General features: G+C 39.9%; 1 protein-coding gene across 1 annotated transcript in view; it reads left to right on the top strand.

Annotated features, from left to right (window-relative positions):
* Window positions 1-1,384: 1,384 nt before the first annotated feature.
* Window positions 1,385-14,665, top strand: part of hoga1 (4-hydroxy-2-oxoglutarate aldolase 1) — a gene marked incomplete at its 5' end in the record, with an annotated part of 37,721 nt that continues 24,440 nt past the window's right edge. Inside the window, 2 exons of the mRNA XM_038308006.1 lie at window positions 1,385-1,543; window positions 2,045-2,179. Coding sequence (XP_038163934.1) covers window positions 1,385-1,543; window positions 2,045-2,179 — 294 coding nt within the window. The remainder of the gene's footprint in view (window positions 1,544-2,044; window positions 2,180-14,665) is intronic.

Below are 14,665 nucleotides of genomic sequence, written 5' to 3'. Positions count from 1 at the left end.
ATAGGAATATTATTTTCACATGTGAAACAACATGCGTGATCATGTGGAGAATGTAAACCACGTGCGAAAGATGGGAATCATCTGTTTATTCAGTGTGTTGATTTCTTAGTGAATAAACTTTGAAAATGCGTATAAGTAGTCACATGCCTAAGTGGGCGTAAGGCTGCAGACTTACTGCCGACTCTGAACATCAGATGTCTTCGGTCTAATTAAAATGTAACCTCTGGGATGCTGCAGCCTGCTGCACTGAACAGGCAGTTGTTTTACATAATGAATATTTAAAGATGCTCTGGCTGCCTTGGCGCTCATAAACCACCGACCATCATCAAGCCCTCCCCATAAAAAGATTCAGGGGGATGTGGCCACATGTGTTAATGGGTTTTAAGTCCCTACAATAAAATAGGGATGGGATTCATTTTCAAAAAAATTATATTTTATACTGTTGTTAAACCAGTGAAAAGTATAACCAACGCCTTATTTCAGGGCTCTCCAATGCTGGCCCTTAAAGGGGAACACCGTTTTTTTTTTTTTTACATTGGGCCCTTGATTTTACGTTATTCCATCATGTTCTACTCACCCATATGAGTTTTGTGTCATTTCAAGCCGTTCTGAAGATATTCCGTTAGGTTATATCCAAGTAACGTCTTCCTATGGGCAACGAGGTGAAGGCACAAACTAAACTGTTCATAATTTATCATTTATGGTACGCCAGCATGTCCCCCAGACATCCGCGGTTATATTTTTTATATTTCTATTTTTTAAAAACAAAGCAGAGCGTGCTGATGAAGATTCTCAGTCATCCAGGTTGTAGTCATTCCGTAAAAGTTTAAAAAACAATCCACTGGACTTGTTTTTCCAAGATTTGAAGACGTTTTGCTACCTCTTCAGGAAGCTTTCTCAGTTCAAACTCAAACTCACAGCGGATCCAGACATTTGAATTATTTTATTTTATTTTTTATATATATATAAATACAATTTTTATATAATAAAAAATATATATATAAAAAAAATAATAATCAATGGCATTTAGCTGTATCAAATCTCTTATTTCTTCACATAAAATATGAAATGCTGAAGTAAGTATCCAAGCTTATAGAAAGGAGTGTGATGATTAATTAGATTAATTGATTATTGAAATAATCATCAACTGATTTGGTAATTGAACCAAATTTTTACCCAGAGTAATTATACACTGACTAAAACATGATATTTGGCGAATGAATAACCTACTAGATCCTTAATTAAGATAGAACATTAAAAAAAATAAGTATATATTTAATGCATCTATTCGGTATTTACAATTTATTTAAATTGTGAAATCACTACGTTTTTTTATTTTCAAAAATTCTAAACATTTGTTTATCAGAAATGTTAACTGACTTTATGTAATTTAGTTGCTGGTGTTTTTTTTCCAGCCACCAGGGCAACACTCCGGCTCACGGAGAAGATGGTGGCGGCCGGAGCAGATGCAGTCCTGGTGGTAAACCCTTGCTTCTACAAGGGCAAGATGGACAGCAGCGCTCTAATTCATCATTTCTCAAAGGTCAGCGAACAGGTTTAGAGTATGAACTCATGCATTTTTGGAAATTATGACCTGGGACATAAAGCTAGGACATACACCAACCAGCGTACAGATGAGGTGAATAATAAAGATTCTTCATCAGGGCCTCTTTTTTATTATTACAAAGAGAATGGGGTGGAGAGAGCATGAAGACATTCAGCAAATGTCTCTGTCTTTGGAACCCTGGGCGGCTATGCCAGCAAAGGCCTCTATATGGGTCACAAGCTCTTGCCTTGCAACACCACTGTGCCCCTATGGCATCTCGCATTGGAAAAAAGACAGCATTTGCTTTTTGTGAACATTAAGGTCAAATTCTCTTTACTGTAATCATTAATTGCAGGGCAGCTTCTAAAATAGCGGATATAAAGCTGTATGTTTGAGCCACAGCAAAAATGTATCCTAAGGAGCTTCTGGGGAAGACGATGCTAAACCAAGTCATAGTCAGAATGGAGTTAAACATGTCCTCCCTCACCTGTCCTGCAGGTGGCAGACAGCAGCCCAGTGCCAGTGGTTCTGTACAGCGTGCCGGCCAACACGGGCTTAGAACTGCCTTTGGACGCCGTGGTGGAGCTCGCTCAGCATCCAAACATCCTGGGCCTCAAAGACAGTGGAGGAGATGTAAGCATTATTTATGAAGCATTATTTTATTATTATTGACTTTGACTAAAATCAAATAACTGGGTGCAGTAGATTTTTGTTTGCATTGTGGAGGAGCTACTGCACATGTACAGTTTTTAATAATAGTCTATGGCCAAAGATTTTTGCACCCTGGGCGGAAATACGTTACCAATCGGACAACGAAGGAAACAGCTTTACTCGCCGTTAAAGATTAAATTTTTATCTTGCACATAAAAAAATACATATTAATATATTTTGAAATATTTTAATGTTATAGTCCCTCGATAAGGAGTAGGTGTGAGGAGACAACGAGAAAGCCAAGGGGAAAAGAACACACACAAGACGGCAACAGAAAAACCTGAGAAACAACATAAATGTAGAAACTACAACAAAATAGGAATCAAACCAATAAAACTAGAAAACAAGGAGCAAAGTAAAGCACAACAGAACCAAAACCATGACACACATCTGCATTAGGGATGGAACGTTTTATGAAAACCGTCCGAACCGTTTGGTTCGACTGTCTCTGTTTGGTTCGCGTGTGTTGTGTTCGGTTCATGCGCTGCTCCTTTTTCTCATACGCGAAGCATTTACACTCCAGAGCAGAAGATGGCGGTACTGCGACCAAAGCCAACCACCAGTAGTAAACAAGAAGAAGAAGAAGCGAAGCAGCTGTTAAAGAAAAATTATTATTTTTAGTTTTTAATACAGTTAATCTTATGGCATGTGTAAAAGGTATGTTGAACACTTTTTGAACATATTTCTTAATTTTGAACAAGTTTGTGAAGATAACCTTTCCTTGAACCAAATTACTGAATTTAAGTTTGTTCCTAAGAATTTATGGTAGGAGAGGCCCCGCATTCCACAGCTATCGGTGAAATCTTATCTTATGTTTTCCTTAGCCAGATGACCTTAGAATTCCTGGAGGCCAGGCCGTAAATTAGGGGAAGTTCTAAGTTTTTCTGAGTGTCCAAGGTAGCTTCCAATTGGTCAAGCGGAGATTATAAAACTTTATATACATTTTTTTATACATTATAAAACTTTCTACACAGAAGTAACAAATCAGATTTGCTCTTGCAACTCTCCAAAGATGTCTTTGTATGTCTTTGCTTTCTTTCCTTCTCTCCATTTATGTCAGGTAAATGAATGTATGTCTCCGTTGTTCTGCAGTTTCTGGTGTAAGTTTGTGCATTGTCTTACTTCTAAGTTTATGCATTGTCTTATATTGGATTAAACTCTGTAATTCTGTGACGTCAACACGCATTGCTGGTTTCCTTGGGGCCACATGCAGCTCCCCGAGCGGACCTGGGATCCAAAAGGAAGAGAGAGAGCCAAACTTTTTCCAAAGTTAAATATTTTAGAAGTTTTTCTTCCTTAACACAGCGTAGCCGGGTGAAGCAGAAAAAAATCAGTTGTTGTGGAGGATTGTGTGGGTATGGCGAGTGGGAAAGAACAGGAGTTGGAAGACGCGCCAGCAGCACTTTATAGGTCTGCGGTATGGAACCACTTTGCATTTAGAGTGACCTACGATGACGGCGGAAAGAAAGTTGTTGATAAAAGTGCAACAGTGTGCAAGCATTGTGCAACACGTTTTGTTAATGCTAACAGCAACACGACCAACATGTCATGCTAACCCCGAAATCCCACATACTTTGTCAGCGCTCCGCCCCGCTGCGCTCCAGACCGCCTGCACAAAGCAAAGCCTACAGCCTCCACTGTGGCTCCTGTCCGCTCCGCTCTGAGGTCCTTGGAGATCGTAGAGGGCATGCGCGAAATAATTAAATTCAAAGCAGCAAAACATGCGGAAATTATCCATGGTTTTCGCGGATCATTAAAAATAATTACAATTCATTAATTGTTTTTTTTTTCATTAATTTTAATTTTTTCATTAACTTTTTATTAATTTTTCTATTTTTCGGTGTAACAATAAACATATACCGAACCGAAAACCGTGACCACGAAACCGTGAACCAAACCGAACCGTGGTTTTTGTGAACCGTTCCACCATCAGGAGGTGGTCCCCTGAGATAGAAAGTGCCCTCAGAGACTGTTACAACATCACAGACTGGGACGTGCTGATCAACCCGCATGGTGAGGACATTGAGGGGATGACACACTGTCTGACAGAGTATCTCAACTTCTGCGCAGACGTGGTCTCCCCTGCCAAGACTGTCCGATGTTACCCGAATAACAAGCCCTGGGTAACGCAGGAAGTTAAGGCTGTCCTCAACAAAAAGAAGGCTGCTTTCAGGAGCAAGGACAGGGAGGCCATGAAGGCAGCACAGCAGGAGGTGAAGCACTGTGTGAGGGAAGCCAAGGACAATTATAGGAAAAAAGTGGAGCAGAAGCTGAGGGACAATAACATGCGGGAGGTCTGGGAAGGTGTGAAGACCATTACAGGTCACAACACAAAGACCAGAGCCACAGGGGGGACAATGGAGAGGGCGAACGAGCTGAACAACTTCTTCAACAGGTTCAACCAGCCCATGTCCCCTCCACCCCCACCCTCACTGCAGCCACCTCTCCTCCTTCCCTCTACACACCTCCCTCCAGACATCACAACACCCCCCTCCCCCTCCCCCACCTCAACACAATCCCCGCCTCACATCACAACGGATCAGGTCAGAGGACAGCTGAGGAAGCTCCGGCCCAGGAAAGCAGCAGGCCCAGACAGAGTGTGCCCTAGAGTACTCAAGACCTGCGCTGCAGAACTGGGGGAGCCAGTACAACGGATCTTCAACCTTAGCCTGCAGCTAGGGAGAGTGCCCACCCTCTGGAAGACATCCTGCATCGTGCCGGTACCAAAGAAGAGCAGGCCCAACGAGCTGAATGACTTCCGACCGGTGGCACTCACTTCACACCTGATGAAGACGTTGGAGCGGCTCTTCCTCGGCCTTCTCAGACCCCAGGTGCAACACGCCCAGGACCGCCTGCAGTTCGCATACCAGCCAGGTGTTGGTGTGGAGGATGCTATCCTCTACATATTACATCAAGTCCACTCCCATCTGGATAAGGGAAGTGGCACTGTGAGGATTCTATTTTTGGACTTCTCCAGTGCCTTTAATACCATCCAGCCCCCCTTGCTCCATGACAAACTGAGTAAGATGGGTGTGGACCCCCACCTGGTGCACTGGATTTCGGACTACCTCACTGACAGACCACAGTATGTCAGGCTGAAGGACATCACGTCTGACACTGTGGTCAGCAGCACAGGAGCCCCCCAGGGCACAGTGCTAGCCCCTGCTCTCTTCACCCTGTACACCGCGGACTTCTGTTATGATTCGGAGCTGTGTTACATCCAGAAGTACGCCGATGACTCAGCCATCGTTGGGTGCGTCAGGGATGACAGAGAGGAGGAGTATCGGAGTCTGGTGAGGGACTTCACTGCATGGTGCCACACCAACCACCTACAGCTCAACACCTCTAAGACGAAGGAGCTGGTCATCGACTTTGGGAGGTCCAGACCAAGACCACGACCAGTTCTGTTAGGGGGAGCTGAGGTGGAGGTTGTGGACTCCTACAAATACCTCGGGCTGTGGCTGGACAATAAACTGGACTGGACAACACACACCAGCCACCTGTATGGCAAGACACAGAGTAGGATGTACTTCCTCAGGAGGCTGCAATCTTTTAACATCTGCAGCAAACTGCTGTGGATGTTCTACCAGTCTGTGGTTGCCAGCGTCCTTTTTTACACTGTGGTGTGCTGGGGGGGCAGCACATCTAAGAAGGACACCTCCAGGCTGGATAAACTGATCAGGCGGGCCGGCTCTGTGGTCGGCATGAAACTGGACTCACTGGTGACGGTAGCAGAGAGGAGGACACTGGACAAACTGCTGGACATTATTGACAATGTCAGTCATCCCCTGCACACCGTCATCAGCAACCAGAGGAGCCTGTTCAGTGGGAGGCTGCTCCTTCCTAAATGTAGGACCAACAGACTCAGGAACTCTTTTGTCCCTTATGCCATTAGGGTCTATAACTCCTCTCTGGGGGGGAGTAGGAAATAGAGTTAAGAGAACAGAAGTGAAGGAGTTGTAGATACTCGCTTTGGTTTTTATAATATGGACACTCTTTTTTCTCAACCATTCAAGTGCAATACACTACATCACTGTTAATTTAAGTCATTGTTTTGCTATAGCTCTCTGTATTTATTTGTCTATCCTCATCCCCCAATACATCTTCCTACACCTTATTTAATTGATTTTATTTTTCTATTGTATATACTGTGTCTAAACATCCTCTATTTTCTTGTATGTGCAATTTTTCCTGCTACTGGAAATACAATTTCCCGAAGGGAGTAATCCCAAGGGATTAATAAAGTCAAGTCTAAGTCTAAGTCTCTAATCTGCATCATATTTCTTTTTCTTATTTCCTGATGATTTTCTGACTGTTTCATATTGGTGCTGTTGGGGAAAATGCACTTTATTTTAATTCTTTATAGCGTCTCACAGCAGTCGAAATAACCCACTTTTTAATCGTTTTTTGTGAGGTCAAAAGATGACAACCTTTTTTAAGACTGTAAATTGAATGAAAAGAGAAAGTTGGATTAAATTAAATAGATGAAGGTGCAGGTGCACAAAGGCTTTAAGTGGAGATGAAGCAGACGAAAAGCCATCACACTTGATCTTCACAGTGGGAATACCATTTATTCATCTGACAAGGTCAAATGTGTTAATACCCTGTAGCTCAATCAGCCTTTAATTTTGACCTTTCACCTTTATTTCTTTTTCAATGTCTTTTCCCCCGGTTAAAGTCATGATTTACACAAAATCAATTCCATAAAACTCTTTTCTCAAAACAACACCCAAGTCTTTCAAAATACTAAGTTGTTTTTTTTTTTACCATACAAACTGATGTAATTTTTGTCTGGATGTGTTAACTTCCTCTTTAGCAGAAGGTTTTGCTTTAATTTCACACAAAGCAAAGGATCATAAAGGTTAAACGTTTTACTTTCCTTTACTTTAAATAGGATCTGATGGTTTAGCAAGACTTTTCTTAATGTTCATTATAAGAACATTTTGATGTGAAACTGCTTTTAGTCTGGTGAATGTTTATGTTTAACCCTTTGTAGGAAAAGTTACTGTTTTTGATCACTTGCATACACCTTACAAATGATTTTCTTGTTTGTGACTCTTTGAAACTAAAAGCCAAATCGTTATATATTATAAATTATTATAGTATCACTATAAAGACAAGGCACGTTCTTGTTTTTACGATTTCAATGCATTTTCTATTTTATATTATTTTTATTTTTTCAAAATGTCTGGAGTTTTAGGTCATGTGACTGATATTCGTTTTTATCCAACTTTAATACTTTTACTATTTTTTATAACAAAGAATGTCATTGTTTTATTACATCTTGTATTTTATTACATCATCATCATCATTATACATCATAAGAAATTCATTTGAAGGAAAAGTGTGGTCATATTCAGAATTCAAATTTCTTGAAGTACTTTAAATATAAAATTATAACATACTTTTAAAAAAAAATTACAAGTGTTTTCAATTACCAGTAAGAGTAATTTTCATTTGAATGTGATTTACTGGAGGCATCCATCGGCGGTTGATCAAGTCCCAGTGCTGTATCTGGTCTTTGTCACAATGCGCTATTATCCAAGTCATCTTGAAAACATTTTTCATGCTTGGGTGTCGCTTGGCTGTCATGGGAGCGGTTCACCCAGCAGAGGTGGAGGTGTATGAGAAGAGGGAAGTCTGGGTCTTTGCTAAGACCGCTGACCGTGAAACCTGGGCCCAGGTAAAGCAGAAGATGACATATTTTTCATATTTTTATATTTTTCTGGATATTTATTTTAGATTTATTCACAAAGTTGGGGAGTAACTATGATTAAAAATAAAACTTCTTAATAGGGATGGGAATTCAGAACCGGTTCTGAGCGTTCCAATTCCATGGCACTGTTTGGCAGCTCGCTTAACGATTCTCTTAACGGTTCCAGCCTGCCAGAGCCTAGCGCTAGCCAGCACGACTTATGTCATGTTTTTTTTTATGCAAGTTACGCACACGGCATTCAGTAAGCAAGTACGACATGACCAGGCGTAAGTTTAGAAGAGCAAAAGAAAAAAAATGGCGTCCCATCGGGTAAATTGATCGAAAGTTTGGCTTCATTATAAGGAAGAGAAAGATAGCAACAAGGCCCTTTGCAATCATTGCAAAGTGGCGATAACATCCGCAGGAGGAAATACATCCAACATGCAGAAACACCTGCACACACAACATGGCATATATTTTTTTACGAATGCCGTGTTTTTTGATGCTTCCGGACAGAAGCTAAAGTTACGACCAGCATGGAAGGCAACTCTGGTGGTAAGTAGCTATTTTTATATCACTGGCTGTGCTTAATGTGGTTTCTAGTAAATCATATAACATTTCTGGAAATAAACCAGTTTCCTAACTCTCTTTGGGGTTATTAAACATGCTACAAAGTTTCTCCGCAGTTCAGGGAGCGAGAGAAAGGTGACGCTCGTTTATTTAAATCAGGGGCAAATGAGTTTATTTCCTGAAATTGTTCAGTAATGCTTTTTCATTAAACGGATGCCTTCTCCATTAGATTTAGACGACTGTGATGAGAAGGATAGCCTGGCTGGCTCAGAGGCTGGCAGCTCCCATTCACTGCCTTCTGTTTCCGCCGAGGCAGGCAGAAATAGAATGTCCTAGGCCAAGGTAGATGAATGTCACCGTGCACTTACCAAGTTCATTGTTTCACAGAATTAACAAGAGAATTGATAAGGAATCGAATCGTTTCACAGAATTGTTAAAGGAATCAGAATCATGAAAGTCTTATCAATTCCCAACCCTACTTCTTAATGCTTTGCGAGTAGGAAAATTAGCAAAATTGGAAGTTTATAAAAAACACTTGTTATTTCTTACACCGTAATGACCTCGGATATTTTTGTGTGATGTACATGCAGTAAGTGCAAGTTGATTCTTTCAGGTTTGGTAAATGGCATTTTGGATCGAACGTAATTACATTTAAACAGCCTCCTCCCAGCATTTTACATATTCTAATGATCAGCATATCTTTTGCTGTTTGACTTATTTAAAAGAAATGCAAACCATCTGTTTTCTTTTTAGCTCAGTCTTGTTTACACTCTCAGGTTTGCAGGTCTTTATATCAATGCAGACCTTAAGTACATAAGGCCCTAAGAGCCTTACTCTCTAATATTCCCTCCCACATCTCTCTCTATTGTTGCTAGCGGTTGCTAGCCGTTTGAAAGTTTGTTTGTACAGGAGAAGAAGGCGTATTAAGTCTGTTAGGCTTCAAGGAGCGAAAAGCATCCTTCTATTGAACAGGATTTCCTGTTTGCTGATGACATTATGCAGGGGATTGAAAGGCGTTATATCAAATTTATGAATGTATTGTTTCTGGACTTGATTAGTATAGATAAAATAGTTTGTAAATTCTTTTTTTCTGTATAAAAACAAACAGATTTCTGTTGTGTTTAAAACAACATGGACTGCTTGTCAGACGTTGCTGCAGGGGATGAAGGAGGTGTGGCTGTTGAAGAGCCTAAACCCAAAGTGCATCTAATTTTCTGATACTGGGCTGATTGCAGGGTTGTCTGCTATAAAGAGGAAGGACGGCATGGTCTTGTCAAGCTCTTAATCCCTTTTTGTCAGTGTAGCAAGTGTTTGCACCAAGTTGCAAATGGATTTCTGATTTGGGAAATGACATGTTTGTCCACTTGCTAGGAGATGGCGGTGTGGGTGTTATTAACACACAGAGCAGCCATGTTCCACTGCATATGGCGAGGACCAACACACGGATCATATGTAGGTATGAGGGAACAAGACGAGTTACCGAAAGATTATTTAAAAGATCAGGAATGTCCAAGCATGTCCTACCGTCAGGTTAGGTTTTCTTCAGGATGCCCAAATTGCAATAAGCGTCTCAGTCTTAGCGTCATCCCAAGTCGCACCACATTCTTTTGAAGCCATTTTTAAAAATGTAGCGTTGAGAAGATTTCGATTGTTGTTTATAGTTCTTCTTCTTCTGTTTTGTGGCACTTGGCAAGCAACTTACTGATGTGCATTACCACCAACTTCTCGAAGCTGACTGTAAATAGGAGATGATGCGCTCTGCTCACGCGCTCTTCGTTATCTGAGAACCAAGCCACAACTGAACCATGCCGAGCCCTACAGTTGTTCTACTTTAGCGCGGTTCGGTTGTGTCTGGCCCGGTCCAGTTCAGGGGTAGTGTGACGGGCTACAGAAAGAGTAGTTATTTAAACATAAAAAGAAAATAAAAAAGAAGTTAATATTCAATAACAGTTAAAAAGTTCTCAGTAAAGTAGTGCATGACAGAGTGTAAGCCTAGTAGTTAGAGCAGTGTGCGTGTGCTCTGATAAGGTTGCAAGCAGTGTTGGGCACGTTACTTTGAAAAAGTAATTAGTTATAGTTACTAGTTACTTCTCCCAAAAAGTAACTGAGTAACTAGTTAGTAGTAAAAGTAACTATTGCGTTACTTTTGCGAGTGTATGAAATGAATAACTGGGGATGTCTAATTCTGAAATCCTGTGTTTGGGTTGTTATAGATACTGCAACATGTAGCTATATCCATCCATCCATCCATCCATCCATCCATCCATCCATCCATATTTCTCCCTTTCTCCATATAGGCTAATGATCGTTCACGCTCTCCATAGTTCCCCTGTGGCGCGAGCACAGGGCGGCTGTTACGCGCCTTTAGCGAGCATGCGTGTTTCCTGTCGCTCGCGTGGTGAATCGTGCCGCCGCGCTGTGCGTAGATGCAGGGGAAACCGTATGTGATGGGGAAACACAGCTTGACGTAACACCAGTATATCCATCTGGAAAGTGCTGTTTTGCCGCTGGAGTCCTCCTCACTCTCCATCCTCCCCTCTGTCATGACAAGGCGCGCACGAGTCCTATCATTTCAATTCAATTCAGTTTATTTATATAGCGCCAAATTCACAACACATGTCATCTGAAGACACTTTACAGTTCAACCAGATCATACAGTCAAATTGATACAAAGTTTTCTATCTAAGGAAAACCAGCTGATTGCATCGACTCATTGACTCAAATACAATCCCTCACACTAAGCATGCTTGTAGCGACAGTGGAGAGGAAAAACTCCCTTTCAACAGGAAGAAACCTCCAGAAAACCAGGCTCAGTGTGAGCGGCCATCTGCTGAGGCCGACTGGGGTTCAAGGAGACAGAAGCAGAGACACAAAAAGCAGCTGTAAAAGGCGGCCCCGTCCAGGAAACACACAGCCAGGCAGACGAGCTCTGAGCCAGCTCCCATGTCAGAGGATGAAGAGAGCACATCCAGTTAGTCACAGTCAGAGAAACAGGACCACACTGGAAAACAGGCCGATCTCCAGCATCTATAAACAAGGGTGTTGATGGAAGCAGCACAGCTGATGTTTCTCTCCAGGATGGAGTCACAGCCAAACAGGAACAGACCAGGCAAAGCTACTCTGAGGAAAAGCAGAGAGAGCAGAACGTTAGAGATTGAACTAACAGATTCTGCAGAATAGGAGAATAGAGAAAAAAGGTTAATTGTGCGACCTGAGTAATGTGCAGTAACGGGGTGTCGGCAATTGGAACTGCGTTATAGTTACAGTAAGAGCAGAGATGGGAAGTAACGAAGTACAAATACTTCGTTACTGTACTCAAGTAGATTTTTCTGATATTTTTACTTTACTTTACTACTTATTTTTATGGCGACTTTTTACTTCTACTCCTTACATTTTTACACAAATATCTGTACTTTCTACTCCTTACATTTTAAAAAATTGGCTCGTTACTTTAGTTTTTACTCATTTCAATGGAGTTACCGTTATTATTTTTCACGTCACTGTGAAACTGAGCCGTTTTCCCCCTCTGTTCCCAAAGTGTAGCCGCTGTCTATCACGCACAGCGTCACATCCTTCACTACATTTCCCAGCATGCACCATAAACCGGCCATCATGGCGGCGGCAGTTCCAAACAATTCACCAGGTAATTTACACTAGTTCCGAAATTACAACGTCACCTTTCATTCAACACTTTACTTACTCACCAGCGTAGCAAACTCTGAAGGTACCCACTGCGACAGCTTTAATATACATTCCGTAGTCGGTAATAAAACTTCCCAGTCAAATTACACATTCTCTTCCCTTAGTCCGTCAGCATACTGGTCCGTGTGGAAACACGTACCTTCTTCTTCTCTTCTATTATGGCGGATCACAAGCAACTTTAAGGTGCATACCGCCAACTACTGTACATGAGTGTGTAGCAGCGTTACTTCACATCTATTAGATTCTATTTTTGAATTTTGTATTCTTAAGATACATAAACAATGCTTTCCTTAGTTTATGAATACCTGTTATGTTTCCTTCATTTCCTAATATTCCTTTAAGATTCCATTCATGCCCTATACTTCTAACTATTCTCTTTAATTTTTCCCTTTCGTGTTCATATAACTTACAGTTCATCAGTATGTGTTCTACATTTTCTTTTTCACCACATTTCTCACATTTATCACTATTTTCCTCCCTATTAAATAAAGCATGTCATTTAAGTAGGTATGACCTATTCTTAATCTACTAACTATTATTTCTTCTCTTCTGTTTCTTTCATTAATGTTTCGAATTCGAACTGACTTTTGCACTTCATATAATCTTCTTCCTTTCCTATCTTCGTTCCATATTTTTTGCCATTCCTCCATTTCTTTACTTTTAATAAGTGATCTCCCTTCCCCTTTTCCAAAAGTAATTGAAATCGTTATTTCCCCCTCTAAAGCCCTTTTAGCTAATTTATCTGCCTTTTCATTGCCTTTTACTCCTTCATGTGCCGGCACCCAACAAAACCAAACATCAATGCCACCCCTATATAATCTAAATAAAATATGATGAATTTCTAATACCAAATCTTTTCTATTATTTCCTTCTCCCTTAATACTTTCCACTATTGCTTTAGAGTCTGTGCACACCACCACCCTGATTGGTCGAATCTCCTCCAACCATTGCAAGCCTAATATAACTGCCACCATTTCTGTTGTAAATACCGACAATTGATCTGATATTCTTTTATGAATACATTTTTTAAACTCTGGGATATATATTCCTATACCCACATAACCTTTTAGATTCTTAGAACCATCTGTATAAATTTTAAGGTAATTATTATATGTAGTTCTTAAATAAATATCAGTTTTTATCCCTATTTCATTTATATTCCAATCATTTTTCATTGTATTGATTTGCAAATCTACATTAACCTCAGGTATTAGCCATGGAGGAATAACGCTAATTGGGTTAAATTGAGCTATTTCCTTGTCTTTTAATCTATACTTTTTAATCCATTTCCTAACCATCCATCCAAATCCATTACTTTGGAACTTCACATATTCCCAACAATTTTGCAGAGGAAACACGTACCGCATCGGAGCCAGTCTCTTATCCATTGTCCCAGGGCATTGAAAAAGACTATTAGGGGGCAGGGGTGTTAAGTGGGATTTCAATGAATGTAATAATTGTTTGCATGGTAATAAGTAGGTGAAATGGTAATGTTAGCATGGTTAAATTATTTCATTAATATGTATGTTTTTGTATGAATGATGCTATTGTCTGTATTTATTTTTCTACAATGTTTTTTTTTTTAAATGAACTTTATTTAAACAAGGTGGGTAGAAACAAGTTGGGCAATAAGAACATTAGAATTCTAATTCTATAGAAGGCATAGTAGAGGCAGATTTCAGAATGAAAATACAAAGTAACTTTGATGAGGAAAATAAAAAATGCGTGAGTAATGCTAATAATACAATAAAATAACATAAAGACAAGGGGATTCATATGTTAGGATTAATGTACATCAGTGGGCAGTTCCATTAGTATTTCAGTCAGGTATTTGTAAGATTCAATACATTCAAGAGATGTCAAATATAAATTAAATTCAGATAAAAAAACACTAAAGATAGGGGAGGATCTCAAGACTCTCTGTTTATGAATAAAGAATTTTGCTAAACAAAAAATTAGGTTACAACAGAGTTCTATTGTTTTGTCTTTCAATAGTATTCCAAAAACTACCATATCTCTAGAAATAGAATTAGGGAGTGCAATTTTTTATTTGATCCATCTTTCTAAACAATTCCAAAATGTTTTAGTCTGACTGCATTCATAGAAGACATGGTCTATAGTTTCTACATCACTTTCACAGAATGAGCATTTATTGTCATCAATGTTAAAACGGATTCTTAGTAGTTCTTTTGATGGGTAGATGGCAGATTCTTTAGCTTTTGGTTGTATAGGAAGTTTAAAAAAAAAAGGTCTTGGTATTTCAATTGATTTTTGTTCAAATTTGCAAAGAATGTTATTTTTATTTATTTTCCCAGGGAACAAAGTTTCATTTAGATAGTTTCTAATTGTGTGGTTATTGAATTTTTGATCAGTGATTGATATTCCATTAATAGATAAATCGGGTAGTTTGGGGGTAATTGGATGATATATTATTATATTTT

Source organism: Cyprinodon tularosa, unplaced genomic scaffold (genome assembly GCF_016077235.1).
Source record: "Cyprinodon tularosa strain WSP-4 unplaced genomic scaffold, ASM1607723v1 ctg628, whole genome shotgun sequence".
NCBI classification, from domain to species: Eukaryota; Metazoa; Chordata; class Actinopteri; order Cyprinodontiformes; family Cyprinodontidae; genus Cyprinodon; species Cyprinodon tularosa.
This window is presented reverse-complemented; position numbering and strand designations above follow the sequence as displayed.